At 39.6% G+C, this 26,785-nt stretch overlaps 1 protein-coding gene and 1 non-coding gene across 8 annotated transcripts in view; one reads left to right on the forward strand and one right to left on the reverse strand.

Moving 5' to 3' along the window:
* Trim37 (tripartite motif containing 37) overlaps positions 1-26,785 on the reverse strand; it is a 129,006-nt gene that overhangs the window by 81,055 nt on the left and 21,166 nt on the right. For all 7 annotated transcript variants that reach the window (XM_070027041.1, XM_070027034.1, XM_070027036.1 and 4 more), the window contains exons 6-16: positions 25,278-25,400; positions 21,171-21,294; positions 18,842-18,909; positions 16,988-17,112; positions 15,015-15,065; positions 13,077-13,158; positions 11,132-11,208; positions 5,974-6,153; positions 3,410-3,524; positions 2,403-2,618; positions 403-539 (exon numbers count right to left, since the gene is read on the reverse strand). In XM_070027041.1, coding sequence (XP_069883142.1) covers positions 403-539; positions 2,403-2,618; positions 3,410-3,524; positions 5,974-6,153; positions 11,132-11,208; positions 13,077-13,158; positions 15,015-15,065; positions 16,988-17,112; positions 18,842-18,909; positions 21,171-21,294; positions 25,278-25,400 — 1,298 coding nt within the window. The remainder of the gene's footprint in view (positions 1-402; positions 540-2,402; positions 2,619-3,409; positions 3,525-5,973; positions 6,154-11,131; positions 11,209-13,076; positions 13,159-15,014; positions 15,066-16,987; positions 17,113-18,841; positions 18,910-21,170; positions 21,295-25,277; positions 25,401-26,785) is intronic.
* On the forward strand, positions 11,248-11,351 carry LOC138831232 (U6 spliceosomal RNA). Its single transcript, XR_011373178.1, has one exon. It is a non-coding gene; the product is annotated as a U6 spliceosomal RNA (small nuclear RNA).

A 26,785-nucleotide genomic window follows, 5' to 3' on the forward strand; every position in this document is an offset into this window, starting at 1 on the left:
CTTTCAGTTTTCTAGTGATTTATTGGAGATAAGAGTCTCCTGGACTTTCCTGCCTGGGCTGGCTATGAACCTCTATCCTCGTATCTCAGCCTCCTGAGTAGCTAAGAGTACAGATGTGAGCCACAAGTGCTCAGCTCAGAGAAACTTTTATCTTCAAATAATCACAGAAAAAGCTGGAAGTGGTACCAAGACTAAAAGCTCAGTGACAGGACCCAGGCCCACAGTTCAAGTCCCAGGACTAGCCAAAAAGAAGAGTAACTTGAATATTAAATTTAAATGTTGAAATCAGAGATTTGAGAAAAGAAACTGGTTCTTTATGTAGTCTTTAAGTTTGTTTATAAAATGTATCATAGCTAGAGCAAACTGAAAATCCTCCCTTATAAGCTAGCATGGGACACTCACATTGTTTCTTCATCAATGTCATTTTCCTCTGTGTTACTTGTTGCTGTAGAACTAGCAGAGGAACTGCTTCCATCGAGATGATTTACTTCATCTTCACCAACAAGATCCAGATCCAGATCTCCATCTGAAAGCTCATGCTAGACCAAAGCAAAGAAAACATTGCTATTCCAAATGTTTCCACTCTCCAAACCAAGCATCTAAGAATGATGTAATTATCAGAATTCAATTCTCTGGCACTATCCCTATACTGCATCACCTCATTAAAAAAAAAAAATCATACAACTACCCTGATTGAGAGCCACTAATTTGGGGTTATCAGTCCATCTGGGCCCTTAATACAAAGAAAAAAATGTCATATAATCCATCATTGAGTTCAGTAAGGTTCCTACCTAGCCTTAATCTTGCCTTTCATGGGCTGGGAAGGTGGCTCGGTGGTAGAGCACTTGCCTTGCATGCCTGAGGCCCTGGGTTCGATTCCTCAGCATCACATAAGCAAAAGAAAAAAAACTGGAAGTGGCGCTTTGGTTCAGGTGGTAGAGCGCTAGCCTTGAGCTGAAGAGCTGAGGGATAGTGCCCAGGCCCAGAATTCAGCCACAACCGGACCCCCCCAAAAAAAATCTTCCTGTACATTAAATAAACCCATCATCTACTGCACAGAAAAAAAAAAGAACTCTATTAAACATACATGTCCTACTTTCAGTTACCTGACCTACAAACACTATTACTTCTTTTATTCAGCCTATCAAACCTACATTCTAATCCCTATTGTCACTTTAAAGTCAAGAACTTAATCCTATCATCTGTATTTTCCTCCCTTACTGGCTCCTTTTTAACATAAAACTGAAGTATCTTCATCTTAGAAAAACAACAGAAAACCTTGCTTCCGTACACTGACCTTAACAACAACAACAAAAAAAAAAAAAAAAGAAAAAAAAAAGAAAAAAAAAAAAAACTTCAGACTTTCTCAATTCTTATTCTGGTGGCTTTGCTAGAGCAAAAACTTGGCAGTTTCCCAAATCATAAATCATTCTACCAGTATATCTAACAATTAAGTAAATACTAGTTTTAGTGAACAAAATACCCTTTTTAAAATTCATAATTTAGTTTCTAGACTATACATCAGTTTCACAGAATATAGTTTTCTAAAATAAACTAAAATGCTTTTAAGGCAGATGCTGGTAGCTCACTCCTGTAATCCTAGCTACTCAGGAGGCCAAAACTAAAGGATCTTGGTTTCAACCCAACCCAGACAACAAAGTCTGTGAGACTTTTATTTATTTTTTATCGGTCATGGGGCTTGAACTCTGGGCCTGGGCGCTGTCCCTAAACTCTTCAGCTCAAGGAGAGCATGCTTCCACTTGAGCCTCAGCACCACTACCAGTTTTCTGAGTGGTTTATTGGAGATAAGAGTCTTACAGACTTTCCTGCCTGGGCTGGCTTTGAACCATGATCCTCAGATCTTAGCCTCCTCAGTAAAAGTCTGTGACACTTTTAGCTCCACTTATCCACCAAAAAGTTGGAAGTAGAGCTCAAGTGGTAGAGTTTTAGGCTTGTGCACAAATACTCAGGGATAGTGCCCAGGTCTTAAGTTCAAGCCCCAGGACCAGAACAACAACAACAAAAAGTTTGACTTGCCTACTTGTAATTCATAAATATTACTATATATAAAAGAATGTCCAGGGCTGGGAAGTTAGCTCAGTGGTAGAGTGCTTGCCTTGCACGCATGAGGCCCTGGGTTCGATTCCTCAGCACCACATAAGCAAAAAAAGCCAGAAGTGGCACTGTGGCTCAAGTGGTAGAGTGCTAGCCTTGAACTGAAGAGCTGAGGGACAGTGCCCAGGCCCAGAGTTCAGGCCTCACGACTGGAAAAAAAAAAAAAAAAAGAATGTCCATATGTAAATAATGAAAATCAATGGACATCAGTTTTAGCATACTTCTTTCCCTACATTGTATGTTAGAAATCATGATTCTATTATTTGTATTATCATTCTGATTATTACATGATAATCTTCATTCTGAATCTTCTCCTCATCTTCATCCTCTTTGGCTTCCCTTACAGAAGCTGTAGTAGGACCATCTTCAAGAAGCATGTCAGAACATGATCCAGACTTCTTAGCTCTTATCTCCGGAGTATCATCATTTTGGGGACTAAGGTGATTATCTGGTGGTGACAAATCTCTTGATTTCTGAGATCGAGACAGCTCAATGGTAAGTCTCTTTTAAAAGAAGAACAATACAAGTTAAAATTTTAAGCAATACTCATTAGCTCCATAAAATACATGTAAAATTTTAAAAAAGGGCTAGAGATAGCTCAAGAGATAGAGTGACCCACCAAAGAGCATATGACCCTTAGTTAAAATCCCAGCACTGTCAAAGGATAGAGTTTAAATGGGATCCATTTCCTCCTCTCCTGCCCTTATAAAAAAAATAAAAGTTAACTGCCCCATTTATTTTTATCCTCCTTCTTTCATAACCAGTTCTCTACAGAGAACACAGGCAAATTTTGTATTTGGTTGACTTTTTTTTCTTTCTGGTGGTTCTGAGGAAGAAACTTAGGACATAGTAAGCACTGTATAATTGAGCTACATCCCAGATCAAGCAGTTAAACAGTACACTTAACATGAAAGCCTCCAAAAGTACACATATCTTTGTCCTTCATTAGCCACTTCCAGCACTCTAAACTCCGCCCCCCCCCCCTCAAAGTCAGCATAGAGGAGAAAAAAATCTAATTCCAAATTTAACAGGCAAAAAGAAAGTACTAAACCAGAAATAAACCTCTTTTTGGGGCTGGCAAGGTGGCTCAGTGGCAGAGCACTTGCCTTGCATGCATGAGGTCCTGGGTTCAATTCCTTAGCACCACATAAGCAAAAAGAAAAAAAGCCGGAAGTGGTGCTATGGCTCAAGTGTTAGAGTGCTAGTCTTGAGCTGAAGAGCTGAGGGACAGAGTTCAGGCCCCACCACCGGACCCAAAAATAAATAAATAAATAAAATAAACCTCTTTTCTTACCTCCTTAAGGTTGTTTATTTGTTGGATGTAACTAGCCTGTGCAGCTTCCAACTGAGTAATATACCAATGCTGGTCCCGGCATTTTTGAAAAAAAGTTGGTGAACGTACCTGAAACCTTAAAAAAATAGTTCCACTTGAAAAAGTAATCTGGAATTGCAAGTGTTACTGTGATAAAATTTAAAATTCAAATGATCTCAGAGTATTTACTGTTTATACATGTAGTCCATAAATCATAATTGCATAAAGTTCTAAACTCAAACTATAGTTTTCTAGAAATAACTCTATTGTCAAGATTAAACTCACATTTTAACATAATGTACATTATAATAATATAGTTCAAACATAATGATGATCATGAATTGGGAAACACCTCCAATGGTTTACAATTAAAACTGCTTATCTATCAGTACACCAGCCCAGGGTAATCCCAGCTACTTGAGAGGTAGAGATATTGGAGGATTGAGGTTCCAAGCCAACCTGAGCAAAAAAAAAAAAAAAAAAAAAAAAAGGATGATACAAGTCCAGGCTAGCCAAAGTAAAAAGTGAGATCCTATCTCAAAAGTAACAAGAGCAAAAAGAATGTAACAAACTTCAGCTAAAGTTAGGAAAAAAACAAGTTATTTATATTAAATCATAATAAGTTATCAGCTATACCTATTGTTAAAAACCTTAGTATTTATCAAAGCAAATAAATCTTTACCTTTATAAAAAGGCTCTGAGTTCAAGCCCCACAACCAACAGAAAATAAATTTTAATTAAAAAAATTACTTGGGCTGGGAAGGTGGCTCAGTGGTAGAGTGCCTGCCGTACATGCATGAGGCCCTGGGTTCAATTCTTCATCACCACATAAGCAGAAAAAGCTGGAAGTTGTACTGTGGCTCAAGTAATAGAGTGCTAGCCTTGAGCTAAAGAGCTGAGGAACAATGCCCAAACCCAAAGTTCAGGCCCTATGACCGACAAAAACAACAACAACCAAACAAACAAAAAAAAACTTTGATGCAGTATTTTTGAAGTATTAAGCATTAAGAATCCTCAATTCGCCGGGCGCTGGTGGCTCACGCCTGTAATCCTAGCTACTCAGGAGGCTGAGATCTGAGGATCGCGGTTCAAAGCCAGCCCGGGCAGGAGAGACCGTGAGACTCCTATCTCCAATAAACCACCAGAAAACCGGAAGTGGCGCTGTAGCTCAAGTGGTAGAGCGCTCGCCTTGAGCTGAAGAGCTGAGGGACAGCGCCCAAGCCCAGAGTTCAAGCCCCACGACCGACAAAAAAAAAAAAAAAAAAAAAAGAATCCTCAATTCAGAACATGTCTGAATCTCTTTATAAAACTCTGAGCTCTCAGGGCTGGGAAGGTGGCTCAGTGGTAGAGAGCTTGCCTTGCATATCTGAGGCCCTGGGTTCAATTCCTCAGTACCACATAAGCAAAAAGAAAAAAGCCGGAAGTAGCGCTGTGGCTCAAGTGGTAGAGTGCTAGCCTTGAGCTGAAGAGCTGAGGGACAGCACCCAGGCCCAGAGTTTAGTCCCCAGGACTGGACCCCCCCCCGCCCCCCCCCCCCAAAGAAAAGAAAAAAAAAAACTCTGAGTTCTCAGCTGGGCACCAGTAGCTCACACCTGTGATTCTAGTACTCTGGAGGATAAGATATGAGGACTGTGGTTCAAAAACAGTTCAGGCAGGAAAGTCTGTGAGACACTTTCCTCCAATAAATTACAAAAAACAAAAAACAAAAAACAAAACCAGAAGTGGAACTGTGGTTCAAAGGGTAGTATTAGCCTTGAGCATTCTTTTGCTCAGGGACAGGCACTGAGGCCCAGAGTTCAAGCCAAGGAGAAAAAAAAAAAAAATCCAAACTCTCATATCATGTAATGATACTCCAAAGCATCTAACCTGTAGAGGCTACCTCTACAATAATCCTATGTTTAGGTGTTTACACTCTATTCCTTCTTGCAAATAACCTAAGTATTTCATATTGTTTTCATCTGTTTCTGTTTCTCTACACTTGATCTGTTATCTAAAAACTAAGTCATTCTATAAAATTATGTTCACAAATAAGTCACCAAAATGCTGTCAAGTAAAACAAATAACATTTGTTTACCCACTATTCTTAGATTTCCTACATGTGAATCTGGCACATTTGATACATACAAGCTGAAGGTAATTTCATGCAATATTCTTAGTGTGGCTGCACTGTGACCACCTGCTCAAATGAAGACAGACTTGCAATTTGCCACTGTAGCATTGTTTTCACACACTAAGAGTTTGGAATGTTTCTGTTTTGAAATTAGGCATACTTTTTTTTTTTTGGTGGGGGGAAAGTCATGGAATTTGAACTCAGGGCCTGGACAATACTTACCTTTTAACAGATTCCATATAATGGAATTAATAACTAGATGTCCAACACATTTTATTATCCACTTGACTATACAGAACTACATACAAGAAATAAAACAGTTAAGAAATTTTTATGATTATAACTAGCATGAATTTCAATATGCATTGTTAGAGAGGTAGACTTTGAAACAACGATTTGATGACTTCATTCTTCCATGACAAATAGTCCCTATTACCTCAAAATCACTGTATCATTTTGTCGATTCAAGTATCCTTCATTTGCCAATAAATCCAAACGGAAAAATCTATTATAGCCCCAACACTCTCCAACTTCAAAGTCCGATGCAAATTCTCTAATGATATTTTTGGTAGGATCATTGCAGGATTGATGAACCATCTCTACACGATATTCATATCTAAAATTAAAAAAGAGACCAATAACACAGTAAAGAATAAAAGACATATGGGCTTTGAGGTGTGACGTCAGTGTTAAGACACCTGCTTAGCAAGTGCAAGGTACTGACTTCAACCCCTCTACTACCAAAGAGAAACCCAAAAAATAAAAAAATAGACTCATGTAAACATTAAGCTCATTAAGTATTTACTTAGGAAGAAACCTGTCACATGTTCCTTTCAGAAAAGGTATCTCTCACAAAAATAGTATTTTGAATACTGCCACCAGAACATGATTGATACTAGATACTGTTTCCTTCTTCAAATGTTTACCAATGTATCAGGAAAAAAGCAGAACCTCAAATAATAAATAAGTCTTCTATGAGGAAATTCTTCAGAGAGGTTTTTGTTTCATCGATGCTGAATAGTTGAACAATCTATTTGAATTCATCTTTGAAGTTTAGTAACACAATTTTAAAATATGAATTTTAAAATACGAATTTTAAAATGCTTTATCATTTTTCTAATACAAGTTATAATAAAGTAACTCATTGTGCATTCAGAAATTCATGGCTATAAAAATTTTTTTCTAGGCAATGCTATAAAATTTACTAGTAGAAAATAAGTATACACTGGAGAAGCTAAAACGCTGTTTCCATAATCTATTATATAAAATTTCCAAGTCTCCAGAATGATAATGTGTAAAAACTTTTATGTATAAAAACCTACTAACTGGGAAAAACTATCCAAAAATCATATATATAACTAAAGTTTAATATTCAATATACATTAAAAATTCTTACAATTCAGCAGGACAACCCAATATATAAAAAGATAATGGATTTATATAGATATAAGTTCAAAGAACACATACAGGGCTGGGATGTAGCTCAGTGGCAAAGCGCTTGCCTAGCAAGTACAATGTCCTGGGTTCAATCCCCAGTACCAAAAAAGAAAAGACAAAAAATATAGCTAAAAAAAAAAAGACATAGAAATGCATGAAAAGATGCTTAATTTCACTAGCCATTAAGGGAATGGAGGAGCCAGATATAGTGATGCATACCTGTAATCCTAGATACTGGGGTAGAGATACAGGAATTGTGAATTCAAGATCAGCGTAAGCAAAATCAAAAACAAAACAGAACAAAAATCTCAATAATCAAGTTAGGAATGAGTGGTGTGCCTGTAATCCCAGCTGTGAGGGAGGCAGAGTTAAGAAGCCTGTAGTTTGAGGCCAGCCTTGGCAAAAAGCAAGACCCTACCTAAAAAACAATTTAAAGCAAAAAGTGCTCAAAGCCAGGCACTGGTGGTTCATGTAATCCTAGCTACCCAGGAGGCTGAGATCTGAGGATCATAGATTGAGGCCAGGTAAGAAAAGTCCATGAGACTCTTACATTTAATGAACTACTTAGAAAAAGCTGGAAATGACACTATGGCTCAAGTGGCAGTGCTAGCCTTGAGAAAAAGAATCTCAGGGACAGCACCTAAGCTCTGACTTCAAGACCTAGGACCAGCACCAAAAGAAAAAAAAAAGTGCTCAAAGTGTGGTTCAAGAGTAGAAATTGGAACCCTGTGCAATGCTAGTGGGAATATAAAATGTTGCAGCCCTATGGAAAACAATTAGGCAGATCCTCATAAAGTTAAACACAAGCCGGGCGCTGGTGGCTCACGCCTGTAATCCTAGCTACTCAGGAGGCTGAGATCTGAGGATCGCGGTTCAAAGCCAGCCCGGGCAGGAGAGACCGTGAGACTCCTATCTCCAATAAACCACCAGAAAACCGGAAGTGGCGCTGTAGCTCAAGTGGTAGAGTGCTCGCCTTGAGCTGAAGAGCTGAGGGACAGCTCCCAGGCCCAGAGTTCAAGCCCCACGACCGACAAAAAAAAAAAAAAAAAAAAAAAAAAGTTAAACACAAGTATGGTAACATGTTAGTAATCCTAATACTCAGAAGACTGAAGCATGAGTTTGGTACCAGCCTAGGATACATAACAAGCCCCCTTTACAAAAACAAAAACAAGGGCTGCGAAGGTGGGTCAGTGGTAGAGCGCTTACCTTGCATGCCTGAGGCCCTGGGTTCAATTCCTCAGCACCACATAAGCAAAAAGAAAAAAGCCAGCCAGAAGTGGTACTGTGGCTCAAGTGGTAAAGCACTAGCCTTGAGCTGAAGAGCTGAGGGACAGCGCCCAGGCCCAGAGTTCAGGCCCCACGACTGGACCCCTCCCCCCCCCCAAAAAAAAACCTAAGTCTGCAGATTTCTTGGTATTGTGAGACAGCCTTTGGTCTTGCTTTCACCTTGACCTTTTATTGCTGCACATATAGACTCTGCTGAGGGGGCTGGTAAGGTGGATCAGTGGTAGAGAGCTTGCCTTGCATGCCTGAGGCCCTGGGTTCCATTCCTCAGCACCACATAAGCAAAAAGAAAAAAGCTGGAAGTGGTGCTGTGGCTCAAGTGGTAGAGCGCTAGCCTTGAGCTGAAGAGCTAAGGGACAGTGCCCAGGCCCAGAGTTCAGGCCCCACGACCGGACCCAAAAAATAATAATAATAAAAAAATAGACTCTGTTGAATATGTAAGATGACCCCACCTGGAATCTATGAATTTCTCTGTGTGCAGCTCTAGTATTCTTCCAAACTGTGAGCTTTGGTGTTCTGCCAAAAGCCTGCTAGCAGGGTTGGTGTTCCTGGACTCTCAGCACTACTTCTTCAACTAAGTCTATAAGATTCTACCTCAGTTCCATCCCTTTTGTCAACCTGAACTCTCTGGGTTGAAGGAATAGCACTCACAGAGCTGTTTCTTACAACTCAAAAATTTCTTTTCCTTGTTCCTTCACACAGAAAAATAATTTTTTTGGTCCAATTAGTTTCATTGGTTAGGTTTGGCTCCTACATGAAAAATGGCAAATCTCATCCCTTTCATGTTATCTATAAACAAATATTCCATACCAAAACAAAAGATTCTTATATAAGGTACTGGTGACTTACACCTGTAATCTTAGACACTTAGGAAACTGATGTCTGAGAATCATAGTTCAAAGCCAGCCTGGCAGGATAATCCATGAGACTCCTATCTCCAATTAACCACCAGAAAACCAGAAGTGGAGCTGTAGCTCAAAGTGGGAAGAGCACTAGCCTTGAACAAAAGATCTCAGAGACAGTACCCAGACCCTGAGTTCAAGACCTATGACCGACAAAAAAAAAAAAAAGATTTTCATGTAATAGTGCAAAAATAACTCACTAAATGTGAATCTAGATTGCACATTGTAAATAACATTTAATAAACCGCTTATTTTCTTTGGTATAATAGCAAAAAAATACCAAATTATATAAAACCACATTTTAAGTCATCTCTCAATGAAAAGTAGGCTGGAGCAGGGGAGGAGGGCTAACACCTGTAATCCTAGCTACTCAGAAGGCTGAGATACAAGGATCACCATTCAAAGCCAGCCCAGGCAGGAAAGTCCATGAAACTACTAGCTCCAATAAACCACCAGAAAACTGAAGAGGTGCTGTGGCTCAAGTGGTAGAGCTCTGGCCTTGAGCTGAAGAGCTGAGGTTTCTTTGTAATGAAAAGATTCTGAGGGGCTGGGAAGGTGGCCCAGTGGTAGAGCGCTTGCCTTGCATGCATGAGGCCCTGGGTTCGATTCCTCAGCACCACATAAGCAAAAAGAAAATAAAAGCCAGACATGGCGCTGTGGCTCAAGTGGTAGAGTGCTAGCCTTGAGCTGAAGAGCTGAGGGACAGTGCCCAGGCCCAGAGTTCAGGCCGCACGACTAGACCCCCCCAAAAAAAGTAAATAAAAAATAAAAGATTCTGAAACTGGGTATTATAGTAACTGTAGAACTCTGTGAACCTACTAAAAACCACTAAATTCTGTATTCTTAGGTGAATTTATAGTACACCTAAGTTCTACCTTGTATTTTTTAAAAGGGTTCCTAATATATTCAAAATCTGAGCAGGATATGTGGCTTAGTGGTAGTGCTTGCCTAGCATGCATGAAGCCCGGGGTTCGATTCCTTAGTACCACATCAACAGAAAAGGCCAGAAGTGGTGCTATGGCTCAAGTGGTAGAGTGCTAGCCTTGAGTAAAAGAAGCTTAGGGACAGTGCCCAGGCCCTGAGTTCAAGCCCCAGGACTGACAAAAAAAAAAAAAAAAGTATTCAAAATTTGTGAGGCAAATTTATGTATTCCTTTTAAATTTTATTGGCAGTGTTGGAGTTTGAACTGAGAGAGGCAACTGAGCTTAACAGGCTACGTATTACCATTGGGCCACACTCATAGCTATTTTTGCTTTGTTTTTTTGTTGGTCATGGGGCTTGAACTCTGGGCCTGACCGCTGTTCCTCAGCTCTTCAGCTCAAGGCTAGCGCTCTTACCACTTAAGCCACAGCACCACTTCCGGTTTTCTATTTTATTGGAGATAAGAGTCTCACAGCCTTTCCTGCCCGGGCTGGCTTTGAACTTCAATCCTCAGATCTCAGCCTCCTAAGTAGCTAGGATTATTAAGCATGAGCCACTGGCACCCGGCTGCTATTTGTGCTTTTATTTTTTAAATAAGGTCTCATTTTTTGCTGAGTCAGTCTGGACCTTGATCTTCCTATTTATATGTCTTGTGTAGCTGGGATGACAAGTACGAAAATCTGGCTTTTGTTAGTTATAAAGAAGGATCTCATGAAATTTTTGCTTAGGTTCACCTCAAATATGATCCTCCAATCTCAACTTTCCAAGTATCCAGGATTATATGAATAAGCTACCATGTCTGGCTAAATATATAAGCTAAAACATTATTGAAATCAAGAGTGGTGGTCTATAGTCCTACAACTTAGCAAGTAGACAGAAAATAATTCTGAGTAGGCAGGGCTACATAGTGAGATTATATCTCAAAAACAAAGAAAAACAAAACAAAAAAAGAAATTAACAATACATATAGCAAGTACTTAATATAAATTGCTAAGGAGATGTATGTATGTAAATGCACCTCAAGATTACATTATTAAGTACATATCTTACTTGGAAGTTTCAGGCAAGCCAGCCGAAAGTTCCAGGAACACAGATAAGTAGTAACCACGAACAACTCCATTTCCATCCTAAAGTAAAATGATAATAGGTAACAAGAAATGAATGAAGTGCTCGCTTCGGCAGCACTTATACTAAAATTGGAACGGTACAGAGATTAGCATGGCCCCTGTGCAAGGATGACACACAAATTCGTGAAGCGTTCCATATTTAAAAAAAAAAAAGGAATGAAAAAAAAATTGACAAAATAACCACTAGCCAGTTAGTTGCTCGTGGCTCATTGCTGTAATTCTAGCTACTTGGGAGGCTGAGGACTGCTGTTTGAAGCCAGTCTGAGCACAAGTCTGTGAGACTCCAATGAACCAGTAAAAAGCTGGAAATGGAACAGTGGCCCAGTGGTAAAGCATTAGCCTTGAGCAAAACACTCAGGAACAGGGCCCAGAACCTGAGTTCAAGCCTCAGGATCAGCAAAAAGAATAAAACAAAATAAGACATTTAAGATAGCAAGTACAGTGGCTCACAATTCAATCCCAACTACTCAGTAGACAGAGATCAGGAATATTAAGATTCAAGGCCAGTCCAGGCAAAGAAGTACCAAGAGGCTACCCTCAAACAATAAGCCAGGTTTAATGGCACATGCCTGTGATTCCCTGCTAGAGGCTGTAAGGAGGATTGTGGTCCAGGCTGATCCATGCAAAAAACAAAAAGGAAGTAAGACACTACCAAAAAAAAAAAGCTAAAGCAAAAAAAAGGGCTGGCGATAAGGGACAAGTAGTAGAGTAACTACCTACCAAGCTTCAGGCCCTAAGATCAAACTCAGCTCACAACTCCAAAAAATAAAATACAAAATGATACATATATGTTTTTTTTTTGGGGGGGGGGAGGTTTCTATATTTATATTTTATTTTTTTAATGATTTTTTTGGTGGTACTAGAAATCAAGCCCAGGGGGCTATATGTATAGAAGATAAAACACTTTATCTACTCAGGTGCACTTCAGCCATCATTTACATGACTTTTAAAGAACTTTGGGGGGGGGGGAAGGATTGAGGGGGGCGGGGGGAGGGGGGAGATGGGAAGGGATGGGAAGTGAAACAAAGGAGGAGGCAACAATGCTTGATAAGAAATGTACTCATGGGGCTGGGAAGGTGGCTTAGTGGTAGAGCGCTTGCCTTGCATGCATGAGGCCCTGGGTTTGATTCCTCAGCACCACATAAACAAAAAGAAAAAAGCCGGGAGTGGCGCTGTGGCTCAAGTAGTAGAGCGCTAGCTTTGAGCTGAAGAGTTGAGGGACAGCACCCAGGCCCAGAGTTCAGGCCCCACGACCAGACCAAAAAAAAAAAAAAAAAGAAAGAAATGTACTCATTATCTTGCCCATGTAATTGTAATTTTCACAATAAGAAAATATATATATTAAAAAATATATTAAAAAAAACTTTAAACATTTCTTCTAAAGAAATGTCTATCTTTTCACATGCTCAGAGAAAGTACTTATTCCCAATCAATCATTCAAAAGTGGAAGTTGAGTGGTGGCTCAAAGTGGTAGAGGCTAGCCTTTAGCAAAAAGATCTCAGAGAAATTACCCAGGCCCTGAACTCAAGTCCCACAACCAAAGAGGGAGGGAAGGAAGGAAAGAAGGAAGGAAGGAAGGAAAGAAAGAAGGAAGGAAGGAAGGAAGGAAGGAAGGAAGGAAGGAAGGAAGGAAGGAAGGAAGGAAAGAAGGAAAGAAGGAAGGAAGGAAGAACACAAGTCTGGAGGTAAAATACAGGACTGGAGTTGTAGCTGAAGGGATAGAACAGATTCCTAGATGCACAACCCTTAGGTCAAATTCCAGTACTAATATGCAAACAAAAAAATACAAAATTGTCATTAATTTATTGATTTCCTTACTTCACCAAAAAACTTGGCTTGAAAATTTATTAGAAATATGAGAAACTTACTGGGTAAACTTTTAATCTCCAGCAAAGGCCTGAAACTTGTAGAGGTGGGCTGTACACAGGATCTGCTCTCTGGCGCAAAGTGCTAAAGAAAAAGAATACCAACCAAAGAGAAGATCAAAACTACTGTAAAATACAACTTGTAAAACCAACAGCAAATCATACTCTTTCAGTTAATACTTGTAATCCTGATCTTGTCAAGATGCCACTAAATAAGCCCTTTACACTAATGTCTTAAAATTAAAGAAAATGTAATGATACAAAAACATTCAGCAAATCCTTTGAAAACACAAAGCAAAAGAAACAAAACCCTAAAAATTGTGACCTTCAAAAGAAAAAGGATCATTAAGCATCCTGATTTGACTTTTTTCAATAACAGTCTTTCATTTAAAAACAAGACTAAAGACATGGTTCAACTGGTTAAGCACCTGCCTAGTAAGCAGAAAGCCAAGCTGAAAGCCCAATACCAAGCAGAAAAGTAAAAAATTAATAAAAAGAAAAATAAAAGTATCAAAGGTTAACATGCAACTTACAAAGCCTACACATTTTCTTACAATAACGGCTTCTTGGGCTGGAGACAGAACTCAGTGATAAGAGTGCTGCTTCCTAGCAAATACAATGCCTGCTGTTAAAATTCCCAGCATAGCAAAAGCAAAAAAAAAAAAAAAAAGGGGGGTGGGTGGGTGGGAGATTTGTGCTTGTGAAAGTCAATTCAGCATTATATTCAAAAGCATATTGAAAGAACTAAAATATAACTTTTAAGCAAAATTTATTGAAATTAAATATACTTCAGTATACTTGTCTCCATTTTCCTCTTGCCTTTCTCTAAAACCATATTGCATACTTCTGCAAGTGCACTACATCTGAAATGGCTTCTTACTGTCAGTAACAGATCTCAGTGGACTTAGCACAACTTTTACTTAAGGCAGGTAGATTGGGGGCTCATAAACCTCCATATTCTCACCTCTCCACTTTAGCAAACTAAGCAAACTCTTAAATTTAAATAAGTATTTCCTTTTCCTAGAATGGAGAAGCAACAACCCTGAAGATGTAAGATGAGCATACCTAATTCAAAACGCTACAAAATCTGAAACTTCTGAGCTCCAACAAGAGATCACTAGAGGAAAATCCTATATTCAGCCTCATGTAACATGATACCTGCAAAAGCACTAAAAAAAAATACTATATAAAATTACATACTTGCCATACATATAAAATACTTATAAGAAACAAATGTTTAGAGGCGGGCACCGGTGGCTCATGCCTGTAATCCTAGCTACTCAGGAGACTGAGATCTGAGGATCACAGTTCAAAGCCAGCCTGGGCAGAAAACTCCGTGAGACTCTTATCTCCAATAAACCACTAGAAAACCGGAAGTGGCTCAAGTGGTAGAGTGCTCGCCTTGAGCTGAAGAACTGAGGGACAGCGCCCAAGCCCAGAGGTCAAGCCCCATGACAGACAAAAAAAAAGAAACAAATGTTTAGACCTGTGTCACATAATCAAATGTCATTTTCCAAACAAAATATTCCAAAAATCTGAAAAAATCTGAAATTTAAAATGCTTCTATAGGGCTGGGAAGGTGGCTCAGTGGTAGAGTGCTTGCCTTGAGCTGAAGAGCTGAGGGACAGCGCCCAGGCCCAGAGTTCAAGCCCCACGACTGGACTCCCCCCAAAAAAAAATAAAAATAAAAAAATACTTCTATACTTAAGCATTTTAGATAGGGGATATTGAACCTGCATAAGCTAGACCATCTCTGTTTCTAATAGGAAGCTTGTTTTAAGACTACTTAGACCATCTCTGTTTCTAATAGGAAGCTTGTTTTAAGACTACTTAACTGAGTGATCATTCACTTGGTAGGTATGTTTCCTATCAAGGAATGAGACCTTCACAGCTCTTGCTTATAAATACATGAAAAAATAAACAGTGCTCAAAAACTCTTACCTGAAATTCTCTAAAACAAAAGTTGCTGAATCATAAGATGGTACTAATTCACTGAGAAGAAATAAAAACAAATTATTTACCTTACATAAATTGAAATTTTCATTTACTTTAAAAGAAAACAAGCTCTCATTAACAGTTTGATAATTTTAAACAGAATCTCAAGTAATTTTTATATTAGGGTTTGAGAACTACCAGTCTAACATCATAGTTTAATTATAAATATGCATGGAAGAATATGCTATTCAAAAGAATTTAAAGGGACTCAGAATGTAGCTTAGTGGTAGAGTGCTTGCCTAGCATGCATGAAGCCCTAGTTCGATTCCTTTGTACCACATAAACAGAAAAATCCAGAAGTATCCCTGTGGCTCAAAGTGGTAGAGTGCTAATCCGGGCACCGGTGGCTCCTACCTATAATCCTAGCTACTCAGGAGGCTGAGATCTGAGGATCATGGTTCAAAGCCAGCCCAGACAGGAAAGTCCATGAGACTTTTTTTTTTTTTTTGGTCCGGTCGTGGGGTCTGAACTCTGGGCCTGGGCGCTGTCCCTCAGCTCTTCAGCTCAAGGCTAGTGCTATACCACTTGAGCCACAGCGCCACTTCCGGCTTTTTTTCTTTTTGCCTATGTGGTGCTGAGGAATCGAAACCAGGGCCTCAGGCATGCAAGGCAAGCACTCTACCACTGAGCCACCTTCCCAGCTCCCATGAGACTCATATCCAATTAACCACCAGAAAACCAGAAGTAGCACTGTGGCTCAAATAGTAGAGCGCTAGCCTTGAGCTTAAGAGCTCAGAGACAGTGCCCGGGCCTAGAGTTCAAGCCCCATGAACAACCAAAAAAAACAAAAGGTAAGAGTGCTAGCCTTGGGCAAAAAGAAACTCAGGGAAAGTGCCCAAGCACTGAGTCCAAGCCCAAGAACTGGCACACGCGCACACATGCATGCATGCATGACAAGCCTATACCAGTATCAACTCTTCAACTGCTTTCTCCCAGTATCTGTCACCTTTAAATTATTTTAGCATGATATCTCTTTTAGAGTTTTGTTTAATAGGATGTTAATTCAGAACATAAAAATAGAACTGATAAGGGTAATTTATTTGATTATTTTCTATAGAAAATGTTGCTCCAAAGAAAAGACAATTTTTAGTGCACTATCATTTCCTCTTTATTGTTTAACACTAAGTCAAAAACTGGGCATTAGCTGGGCATCGGTGGCTCACACCTGTAATCCTAGCTACTCAGGAGGCTGAGATCTGAGGATCACAGTTCAAAGCCAGCCCAGGCAGGAAAGTTCAAGAGACTCTTTATCTCCAAAAATAACCAGAAAACTGGAAGTGGCGCTGTGACTCAAGTGGTAGAGCGCTGCTAGCCTTGAGCTGAAGAGCTGAACAGTGCCCAGGCCCAGAGTGCAAGCCCCAGGACCAACACCAACAAAAACAAAAAACACAAAAAACTGGACATCGTGATGCACACCTATAATTGCAACACTTGAGAGGCTAAGGCAGGAGGATTTTGAGTTCAAAGTCAGCCTGGGCTACACAACAAGACCCATAATATGAGTCCATCACATTTTTTTTTTTTGGTCGCTCGTGGGACTTGAACTCTGGGCTTGGTGGCTATCCCTGGGCTCTTCAGCTCAAGGTGAGCGCTCTACCGCTTGAGCCACAGTGTCACTTCCGGTTTTCTAGTGGTTTATTAGAGATAAGAGTCTCACAGACTTTCCTGCCTGGGCTGGCTTCGATCCTCAGATCTCAGCCTCCTGAGTAGCTAGGATTACAGGCGTGAGCCACCAGCGCCCAGCATCACATTTTTTTTTGAGACAAGATTTACATGTGCAGAGTTCCCCAGATCATATTACTATAAATAGTACCTTAAAAGAGATTAAGAGCTAAAAAGCACAACTGATTCTTTTGAAACAAGTATATACCTTTTGTACACAAACTTCAAGTGAAAATGAGATTTTAAAATTGTCATACCTGGTAAAGTCTGGAGGAACAGGAGTGGTAACAAAAGATGCCATGGGTTTTCGATGAACTTGCTGAAACATCATTAGGATCTCTGAGCTCTTAGATATCAGTTCACTTTTACTACAAGACCGCAACTGTGTAAGGAAAAAAAATTAGCTGAACCAACAGACATGCTATTCAGTAGCAACTCAAAAGTTTTAAGAAAAAAATCACAAATTAGCTACCTGCTTAAAAACAGATAAAAGAACCCACCAATACAGTAAAGTCGTTATGTGTACTAACAAATAGCTCCTGCAATTTCAGAGCCTTTTCTTTTTCTTTTGGCCGGTCATGAACCACACAACAAGACCTAGCCATTAAACAAATAAAACTAATAAGAATTATTATTATTATTATTATTATTATAGCTGGGCGCTAGTGGCTCACATCTCTAATCCTAGCTACTCAGGAGGCTGAAATCTGAGGATCATGGTTCAAAGTCAGTCTGGGCAGGAAAGTCCATGAGAATTATCTCCAATTACTCACAGGAAAAGCCAGAAGTGGAGCTGTGGCTCAAGTAGTTGAGTACCAGCCTTGAGCAAAGGGAGCTCAGGGACAGCACCCAGGCCCAAAGTTCAAGATTCAAAAGTAGTACAAAAACAAAAAACAAACAAAACTGGCACCAAAACAAATAAGTCCATGAACATAAGGACAACTATTTCTTGGGAAAAAATGCAACAATTAAGATAACCTTTTCAACAGATGATATTAGAACTAGACAGCCAATAAAACAAAAACAAAATAACCAAAATCTTACCCTGTATCTATACCTCACCAATAAAAATACTCAAAACAGTTTTTTTTGTCTGAGATTAGGTCTTGATATGTAAGCCCAGTCTTGCCTCTAAATCAAGATCTACCTGCCTCACCTTTTCCAAGTGCTGGGATTAAAGAATACACTAAAACTGTCTTAAAATAACAAAATTTCTAGCCAGGCACCAGTGATTCACACCTGTAATCCTAGCTACTCAGGAGGCTGAGATCTGAGGACTGAAGTTCTAAGCCAGCCCCAGTAGGAAAGTTTGTGAGACTCTTATCTCCAATTAGCTACCAGGAAAGTAGAAGCAGCACTATAGCTCAAAGTGATAGAATGCTAGCCTTGAGCAAAAGAGGTCAGGGACAGCTCCCAGGCCCCAAGTTCAAGCCCCATGTCCAACCAAAAAAAAAAAAAAAAAGCTCTAAAAAATAAGAGAAAAATTTTGTGACCTTGGGTTAGATAGATTTCCTAAATATCACACCAAACCTCAAATTGATAAATTAAAGACTTCAAAATTTTAAAGTTTTAGAACTCTATATTTTTAATAGATTTACAATTTCTGTGGATTTATTACTAGTTTACAAAATAGAAAAGAAAAAGAGCTGGGCACCGGTGGCTCAAGCCTGTAATCCTAGCTATTCAGGAGGCTGAGATCTGAGGATCCAGGTTCAAAGTCAGCCCAGGAAGGGAAGTCCCATGAGACTCCTATCTCCAATAAAGCACCAGAAAACCAGAAGTGGCGCAGTGGTTCAAGAGGTAAAGTGCTTGCCTTGAGCTGAAGAGCTGAGGGACAGCGCCCAGGACCAGAGTTCTAGCCCCAAGACTGACAAAAAGAAAAAGGATTCTATTCTTACACAACATTATAATACTTCTCAAATTAAAGAGAAATCTTTAATCAGCTGATTCTTATTTCATAAGAAAATATCTATTATAACAAATAGATCCTCTGATCTCAAAAAGATAATCTGTCCCCACCCACCTCCTACTTCACAAAGAACCACTTTTAAGAGATTTGCAAAATCTCTTAAAATCTCAGAAATGAAAAAGAAAATTATTTTGTTCATCACCTGGTGTTCCACCTCCTGAAGTAAGGATTCCAATAGCTCTGTTTCTTGGGTTAGAGATGTCTTTTGACCTGTTCAAATGTACAGCATAACTTCACTACTGGTTTCAGAATAAAATTAGCTTCTAATAAACATGTTTAAAAATCTATTTTTAAAAAAATCTATATCAAATAAGTGAAAGTTCTTCATTAGTTTAAACCTGAAGATTTTTCTAGTGCTTTAAGAAATAGAATCTAGGAGCTGGTTAGGTAGCTCAGTAGTAGAGTGCTTGCCTTGCATGAATGAGGCCCTGGGTTCGATTCTTCAGCACCATATAAGCAGAAAAGGCCGGAAGTGGGGCTGTGGCTCAAGTCGTAGAGCACTAGCCTTGAGTTGAAGCGTGGAGGGACAGTGCCCAGGCCCACAGTTCAGGCCCCACAAGTGACCCACCCCCCCCCAAAAAAAAAAGAAAAGAAAAAAAGAAATAAATCTAATACTATTCTACTTTTGAATAGAATTCAAAAGTTGAACACTGATTTGTCAAAGTATTTCTTAGGAAAGAGAACTTTAAAGCCAGGCACTGGTGGCTCATGCCTGTAATACTTACTACTCAGGAGGCTGAGAACTGGGATCGCAGTTCAAAGCCAGCCTGGGCAGGAAAATCCATGAGACTCTTAGCTCCAATAAACCACTCAGAAAACCAGAAGTGGTGCTGTGGCTAAAGAGGTAGAGCACTAGCCTTGAGCTGAAGAGCTCAAGGACAGCGCCCAGGCCCAGAGTTCAAGCCCCATGACCGACAAAAAATAAAAAATAAATAAATAAAAAGAACTTTAGAATCAATCCTTTTTGGGATTGGGAATGTGGGGCTGGGAATGTGGCTCAGTGGTAGAGTGCTTGCCTAGCATGCATGAAATCCTGGGTTCAATTCCTCAGTATCACATAAGCAGAAAAAGCTGGAAGTGGTAGCGCGCTAGCCTTGAGCAAAAGAAGCTCAGGGACAGTGCCAGGCCCTGAGTTCATGCTCCAGAACTGGAACAAAAAGAAAAAAGAAAAAAAGAATAAATCCTTTTCAAAAACAAAATTCACACTTGGTGCTAGTGGCTCCTGTCTGTAATCCTAGCTACTCAGGAGGCTGAGATCTATTAGTGTGGTACTGAGGAATTGAACCCAGGGCCTCATGCATGCGAGGCAAGCACTCTACCACTAAGAAGGCTGAGATCTGAGGATCGCAGTTCAAAGCCAGCCCAGGCAAGAAAGTCCATGAGGCCCTACTTCTGCAATTACCCACTAGAAAACTGAAGTGGCTCCTCAAAGTGGTAGAGCATTAGCCTTGACTAAAAGAGCTCAGGGACAGCACCCAAACCCTGGGGTTCCAAAAAAAAAAAAAAAGACGATGACAAGATCCAACTTAGACCCAAACATCAATGGCTCATGTCTATTCATAAGGCTGAGAGCTGAGGAACATGATTAAGAGCCATCCCAGGCAAGAAAGAATGGACATGAGACTCTTTACAATTAACCACCAAAAAGTGGGGCTGTGGCTCAAGTGGTAGAGTACTAGCCTTGAGCACAAAAGCTCAGGAACAGTGCCTAGGCCCTGAGTTCAAGCTAGACTGGCACCAAAAAAAAAAAAAGAGGGAGAGAAAAAAAACTCAACTTAGGCCTAACAAATTCATCTAAGAGAAGAATAATGGCTGAACTGGGTTCAATCCCTGGCACCACCAAAATAAATGAATAAATTAACATTAGACCATACTATTATTTAAATTTTGTTTAATAGCAGGCTCCTTGCTGGAAGAATAACTTAGTAATAGAGGACCTGCTAAGGAAGCAGAATACTCTGAGTGCAAAAGCTAGTACACTACAAAATAAAATTAAAATTAAAAATAGGCTCCATAATCAAAGTAGTATGAGGCAATCAAATACAGCATGAAGAACCAAATGGGGGAGCAATAAACATTTGAATATTTAGACTGAAAAAGAAATCTACTAGAAATAAAAAAAACAAACAAGAATTTAAATGTCTTAAAAAAAAGCTAAAGAGCTGGCCAATGTTCTTAATCTCCACTAAAGACCAGAAAAAGAAAAGACATTGGATTGGATTTGTGGGAAAATACATGGCACACACAATGAAAGACATTAACCATTGGAATTCCTTCCCAAATGGCTGTGTAAGCTTTTTTCTAATGATTTCTAAATATAACTGGTACAATAGTCCAGATAACAATATGGAGATACCTAAAATCTCAAGATTTCTTTCTAGCCTGTAACAACTTACCAACCTCACAACTCAAAGACTAAACTTCAATCAAGCTCAAGGTACAATGTAGGAGAAGTATTCAAAAGCACTCACCCATCAGTGTAATAAGCTTGTTTTTCAGCTGTGTATCTAGTCGTGCAATCATCATCTCTACTGCATTTCTAATTTCCCGAACACGTTCATCTTTTGCATTTCTTACAGCTTCTACATTTCTTTCCTAGCAGATAAACAGGTCAAAGAAATTTAAGTAGAGAACTTTAAGAACAAAAGGAAGTGGCACTGAAACAATCAATGCAATTATTTTTTTAAGTGATAATAGAATTTGAACTCAGGGCCTCATGCAAGTGCTCTACCACTTGAACCATACCTGTAATTTTTTGCATTGGTTATTTCCAAGATAGGGCTAAACTTCATGTCCAGGCTGGGTTGGATTTGGATCCTATATGTGTTTTCCTTTGTTGCTGACAGGCACAAAGACTGTACCCAACCACTATGTTTCCCCTGTAGTTTCAGATCACAGGCTCTTTTCAGCCATTGATTGAGATGAAGTCTACCAAACTTTTTCTTGACCCTAGATCCTTCCAAATCTCCACCTTACAAGTAGATAGGATTACAGGCTGACCATTACACCCAAAACAGATGAGTAAAGATTGGGAGAATTAGCCGGGCGCTGGTGGCTCACGCCTGTAATCCTAGCTACTCAGGAGGCTGAGATCTGAGGATCTCGGTTCAAAGCCAGCCCGGGCAGGAAAGACCGTGAGACTCCTATCTCCAATAAACCACCAGAAAACCGGAAGTGGCGATGTAGCTCAAGTGGTAGAGAGCTCGCCTTGAGCTGAGGAGCTGAGGGACAGTGCCCAGGCCCAGAGTTCAAGCCCCACGACCGACAAAAAAAAAAAAAAAAGATTGGGAGAATTGCAGGGGCCTCACGCCTGTAATCCTAACTACTCAGGAGGCTGAGATCTGAGGATTGTGGTTTGGTTCAAAGCTAGCCGGGGCAGGAAAGTCCATGAGATTCTTATCTCCAATAAACCACTAGAAAACTGGAAGTGGTGCTGTGGCTCAAGTGGTAGAGCTCTCACCTTGAGCTGAAGAGCGCAGGGGCAGTGCCCAAGCCCAGAGTTCAAGCCCCACGACTGACAAAAAAAAAAAAGATTGGAAGAATCAAGGTTTGAGGCCAGCTCTAGTAAAAAGTTCACAGGGCCCCATCTCAACCAACCTCAGCTATGGTGGCAACTATAAATGGAAGGATTACTGACCCAGACTAGCCTGGCCAAAAATCAAGACCTTATCTCAAAAATAACCAAAGCATAAAGGTCCAGAGGTACGGTTCAAGTGGAAGAATACCTGCCTACCACATATGAAGCACTGAAATCAAACAATAGTACTGCCAAAAAATAAAATAAAATCTAAGTGTATGATAATTTAATAGACATTTGAACAAAAAGTACTATAATTACAAAACTGGTTTAGGTAATGCGTACATAGGCTATAAAGTTCTACTTACATTCCAAACAGTCTGAGTATGAGAGCCTATAAGACTCTTATCTCCAATTAAATATCAAAAACCTGGAAAAAGAGATATGGCTCAAGTGATAGAGTGCTAGTCTTAGCAAAAAAGCTGAGACATTGTTCAGTCCCTATGTTCAAGCCTCAGGACTGGCACCAGAAAAAAAAAGAAGCCAATATTTACTTATGCTAGGAATTTTTTTTTCATTCATTTTCTTCTTCTTTTTTTTTAGAACTATATACAAAGATTTTTTTTTTTCCCCTCAAGATTGAATAGTAGGCTGGGCATTGGTGGTGGCTCTCACCTGTAATCCTAGCTACTTAGGAGCCTGAGATCTGAGGATCACAGTTCTAAGCCAGCCTGGGCAGGAAAATCCATAAGACTCTTATTTCCAATTAACCACCAGAAAATCAGAAGTGACACCATGGCTAAAGTGGTAGGAAGAACCCAAGGACTGCATCCAGGCCCAAAGTTCAAGACCCATGACCAACCAAATAAAAACAAAAAAACCCAAAAGATTGCATACTAGCTATGCACTGGTGGCTCACGCCTTATAATCCTAACTACTCAGGCGTCTGAGATCTGAGGATCACAGTTCAAAGCCAGCTGGAGCAGGAAAGTCCTTGAGACTCTTCTCTCCAATAAACTATCAGAAAACAGGAAGTGGTGCTGTGGCTCAAGTTGTACAGCGCTAGGTTTGACCTAGCTCAGGGACAATGCCCAGGCCCAGGATTCAAGCCCCACAACTGACAAAAAAAAAAAAAAATTGCATAGTGTATGCAATATATTTTAAAATGGCATACCACTGAAAATAAAACAATCGTTCTGTTAAGAATCTCAACCAAGAGTAAGAGAAAATAATAGTATATAAGTAGATGAAGGCCAAAATAGAAACCATACAGCTTGGTTCTTTTTTCTTTTTTTTAACTGTATTTTTTTTTTTGTCTTTTCTTTTTTGGTACTGGGGATCGAACCCAGGACATTGCACTTTCTAGGCAAGCGCTTTGCCACTGAGCTACATCCCAGCCTTTTGGTTCATTTTTCAAAACAACTATTATCATACATGTAATTCAACAGTATTATTTTCTGTGTGCAGGGGTGGGAACATCATTTTGATAATATGATGGGAGAGATACACATGGTTCTCAAATGCTTTTCATCAACTGCCTGCCTATAGCTTAAAATGGTCAAATGGCCCTTCAAAAAAAAAAGTTTCCCATCCTTCAACTGTAAAGAATGTTGGGAATGATGATGCAAAATTAAAACAAAGAAAATATCTGTCCTTGTTAAGAATAATATACAAATTTTGTCAGGCATCAGTGGCTCATGCCTGTAATCCTAGCTACTCAGGAGGCAGGGATCTGAGGATCACGGTTCAAAGCCAGCCTGGGTAGAAAAGTCTGTGAGACTCCAATAAACCACCAGAAAACCAGAAGTGGTGCTGTGGCTCAAGTGGCAGAGCGCTAGCCTTGAGCTGAAGAGCTGAGGGACAGTACCCAGGCCCAGAGTTCAAACCCCACGACAGACAAAAAACAAAACAAAGCCCAAAAAAAGAATAATATACAAATCTTATTTATAGCTGTCATCCTGGGAACTACATACAGAATATATTATAAAGAGTATAGTAGTTGCTTGAAGCCTATCACATTTCCTCACAGAAATAACATTCTAAATTGTATATAACTCACCAAAGCTGGCCTATAGAGTACCTTAAGAATAGTGGTCTTTCGGGGCTGGGAAACTGGCTCAGTAGTAGAGTGCTTGCCTTGCATGCATGAGGCCCTGGGTTCGATTCCTCAGCACCACATAAGCAAACAGAAAAAAGCCGAAAGTAGCCGGGCGCTGGTGGCTCACGCCTGTAATCCTAGCTACTCAGGAGGCTGAGATCTGAGGATCGCGGTTCTAAGCCAGCCCGGGCAGGAGAGACCGTGAGACTCCTATCGCCAATAAATCACCAGAAAAACCGGAAGTGGCGCTGTAGCTCAAGTGGTAGAGCGCTCGCCTTGAGCTGAAGAGCTGAGGGACAGCGCCCAGGCCCAGAGTTCAAGCCCCATGACCCACAAAAAAAAAAAAAAAAAAAAAAAAAAAAAGCCGAAAGTGGCGCTGTGGCTCAAGTGGTAGAGCTTTGAGCTAAAGAGCTGAGGGACAGCTACCAGGCCCAGAGTTCAGGCCCCATGACCAGACCCCCTCTCCCCCCCCCAAAAAAAAGAATAGTGTTCTTTCAATTTAGCAAAAACCCTCCCAAATGCAGGGGATTCAAATGAATAACTTAATGACAATACAAGACCAATACTGACTGCTTAAAAGTCAATTGCTGGGGATAAAAAGGAGTCAATTATTCACGGTAATAAGCAGACTTACAGGCTAATTGACCTTTTAATTCTGCATAAACAGTAATTCTCTGGCTTCAACAGGTTCTGTATACACCAGAACTTTATATGTAAATTCTTCAGCTACTCTGAAGTTGCAAAGATTATCCATCCATCTATCTATCTATCTATCTATCTATCTATCTATCTATCTATCTATCTATCTATCTATCTATCTATCTACATACACACACTTTCATACAAACTTCTTGTCAAACATTCAAACCTTAAAATCCTGATTTCAACATGTTGGTTTATATAATTATACATACACAATTATAGAATATAAAAAGGTTGGTGATCTTGTAGTAATTATCTTACCACTTCTTGAACCAAGCTGATGAGTTCCATAAGACGTCGACGAAGTTTGGCTACTTCCTCATTCACTTTAGTGACATGTTGTTCATAAATCTCAGCCAAAGGTTTAAAGGTATGTCCACCATGCTATTTAAATTAATAAAAGTAATTTTAGAACATTTTTACATTTACAGATTTATTCACTTACATTTACTTTTTAACACTCTATGGGAAATTATAAACTGGTAAGTATTTTCAAATAAACCTTGTCTTTATATTATTAAAGCAAGCAAGTTCTTGCAAAAAAAAATTACTTGACCATGTGTGACTTCTGCTGAGACTATAAATGCTGGATATTAGTAAACTATTGATTTTTCTAGAAATCTTAACTCATCATAAAGAACCAAAATCCTGCGTGGGGATATAGCATGTGAGTTAAGTCCTCAGCACCACTATCTTCCAAAAATCACAAACAAAATACCTTTTACCTATAATCCAAACCATCTGTCACAAACTTACTAGCCACTCTACTTCTAGGTAACACTAGCCCGCTTTAATGTCTTCAAATTTCTTCTAGGGCTTTGCAAAAATTACTCCTTACTCAAAGTAATTGTTCATCTATTATCTCAGCAGCTCTTCATTTATACTCATCTTTTAGAGCTTAGCTCTAAATCACCTTCCACAATTTATGCCCTATCACCAAATTTCTACATTCCTAAAATCTATCACACCAATTAATAATATTCAATTGTTTATCTGTCTCAGTCACTACCAAATCCCCAGTCTTAAATATAGTTGAGTAAGTTAGAGCACACTGAAGAAAAACGTTAGTATACACAATTAGCACAAACAATGAATTGATTTCTCAAGCTACAAAAATGTATGATAGCCCCAGTACCAGTAGCTCACCTATAATACTAGCTACTTCAAAGCTAGGAGATTCAAGGATCACGGTTCAAAGGGATCAAAGCCCACAAAACTCTTAGTTCAAATTACCCACCAAAAAAACAGAAATAGAGCTGTGGATCAAGTGGTAGAGCCTTAGCTATGAGCAAAAAAGCTCAGGGACAACACGTAGGCCCTGAGTTCAAGCCCCAAGACTGTCATCAAAAAAATAAAAAGTGTAGAAATTGAAGACTTTTAACAAACTAGTATTACAAATCCAGCTGCATTCAGCTGAAAGTTTTGGCACTAAAAAAACTTTTTGCATTTTAGAAGTCCAATTTATAACTCTCTTGTATGGTAAGAATTGGTTGTTTGTTTTTTGTTTTTTTTTGTCGGTCATGGGGCCTGAACTCTGGGCCTGGACGCTGTCCCTTAGCTCTTCAGCTCAAGGCTAGCACTCTGCCACTTGAGCGACGGCGCCACTTCCGGCTTTTTCTGCATATGTGGTGCTGAGGAATCGAACCCAGGGCCTCATGCATACAAGGCAAGCACTCTACCACTGAGCCACCTTCCCAGCCCCAAGAGTTCCATTTTTTAAAATCTTATATAAGATATAAATTTTATTAAAATGATCTTATTCGGCCAAG

The sequence above is a fragment of the Dipodomys merriami genome, unplaced genomic scaffold (genome assembly GCF_024711535.1).
Source record: "Dipodomys merriami isolate MVZ:Mamm:240054 unplaced genomic scaffold, mDipMer1.0.p SCAF_19, whole genome shotgun sequence".
Taxonomy (NCBI): domain Eukaryota; kingdom Metazoa; phylum Chordata; class Mammalia; order Rodentia; family Heteromyidae; genus Dipodomys; species Dipodomys merriami.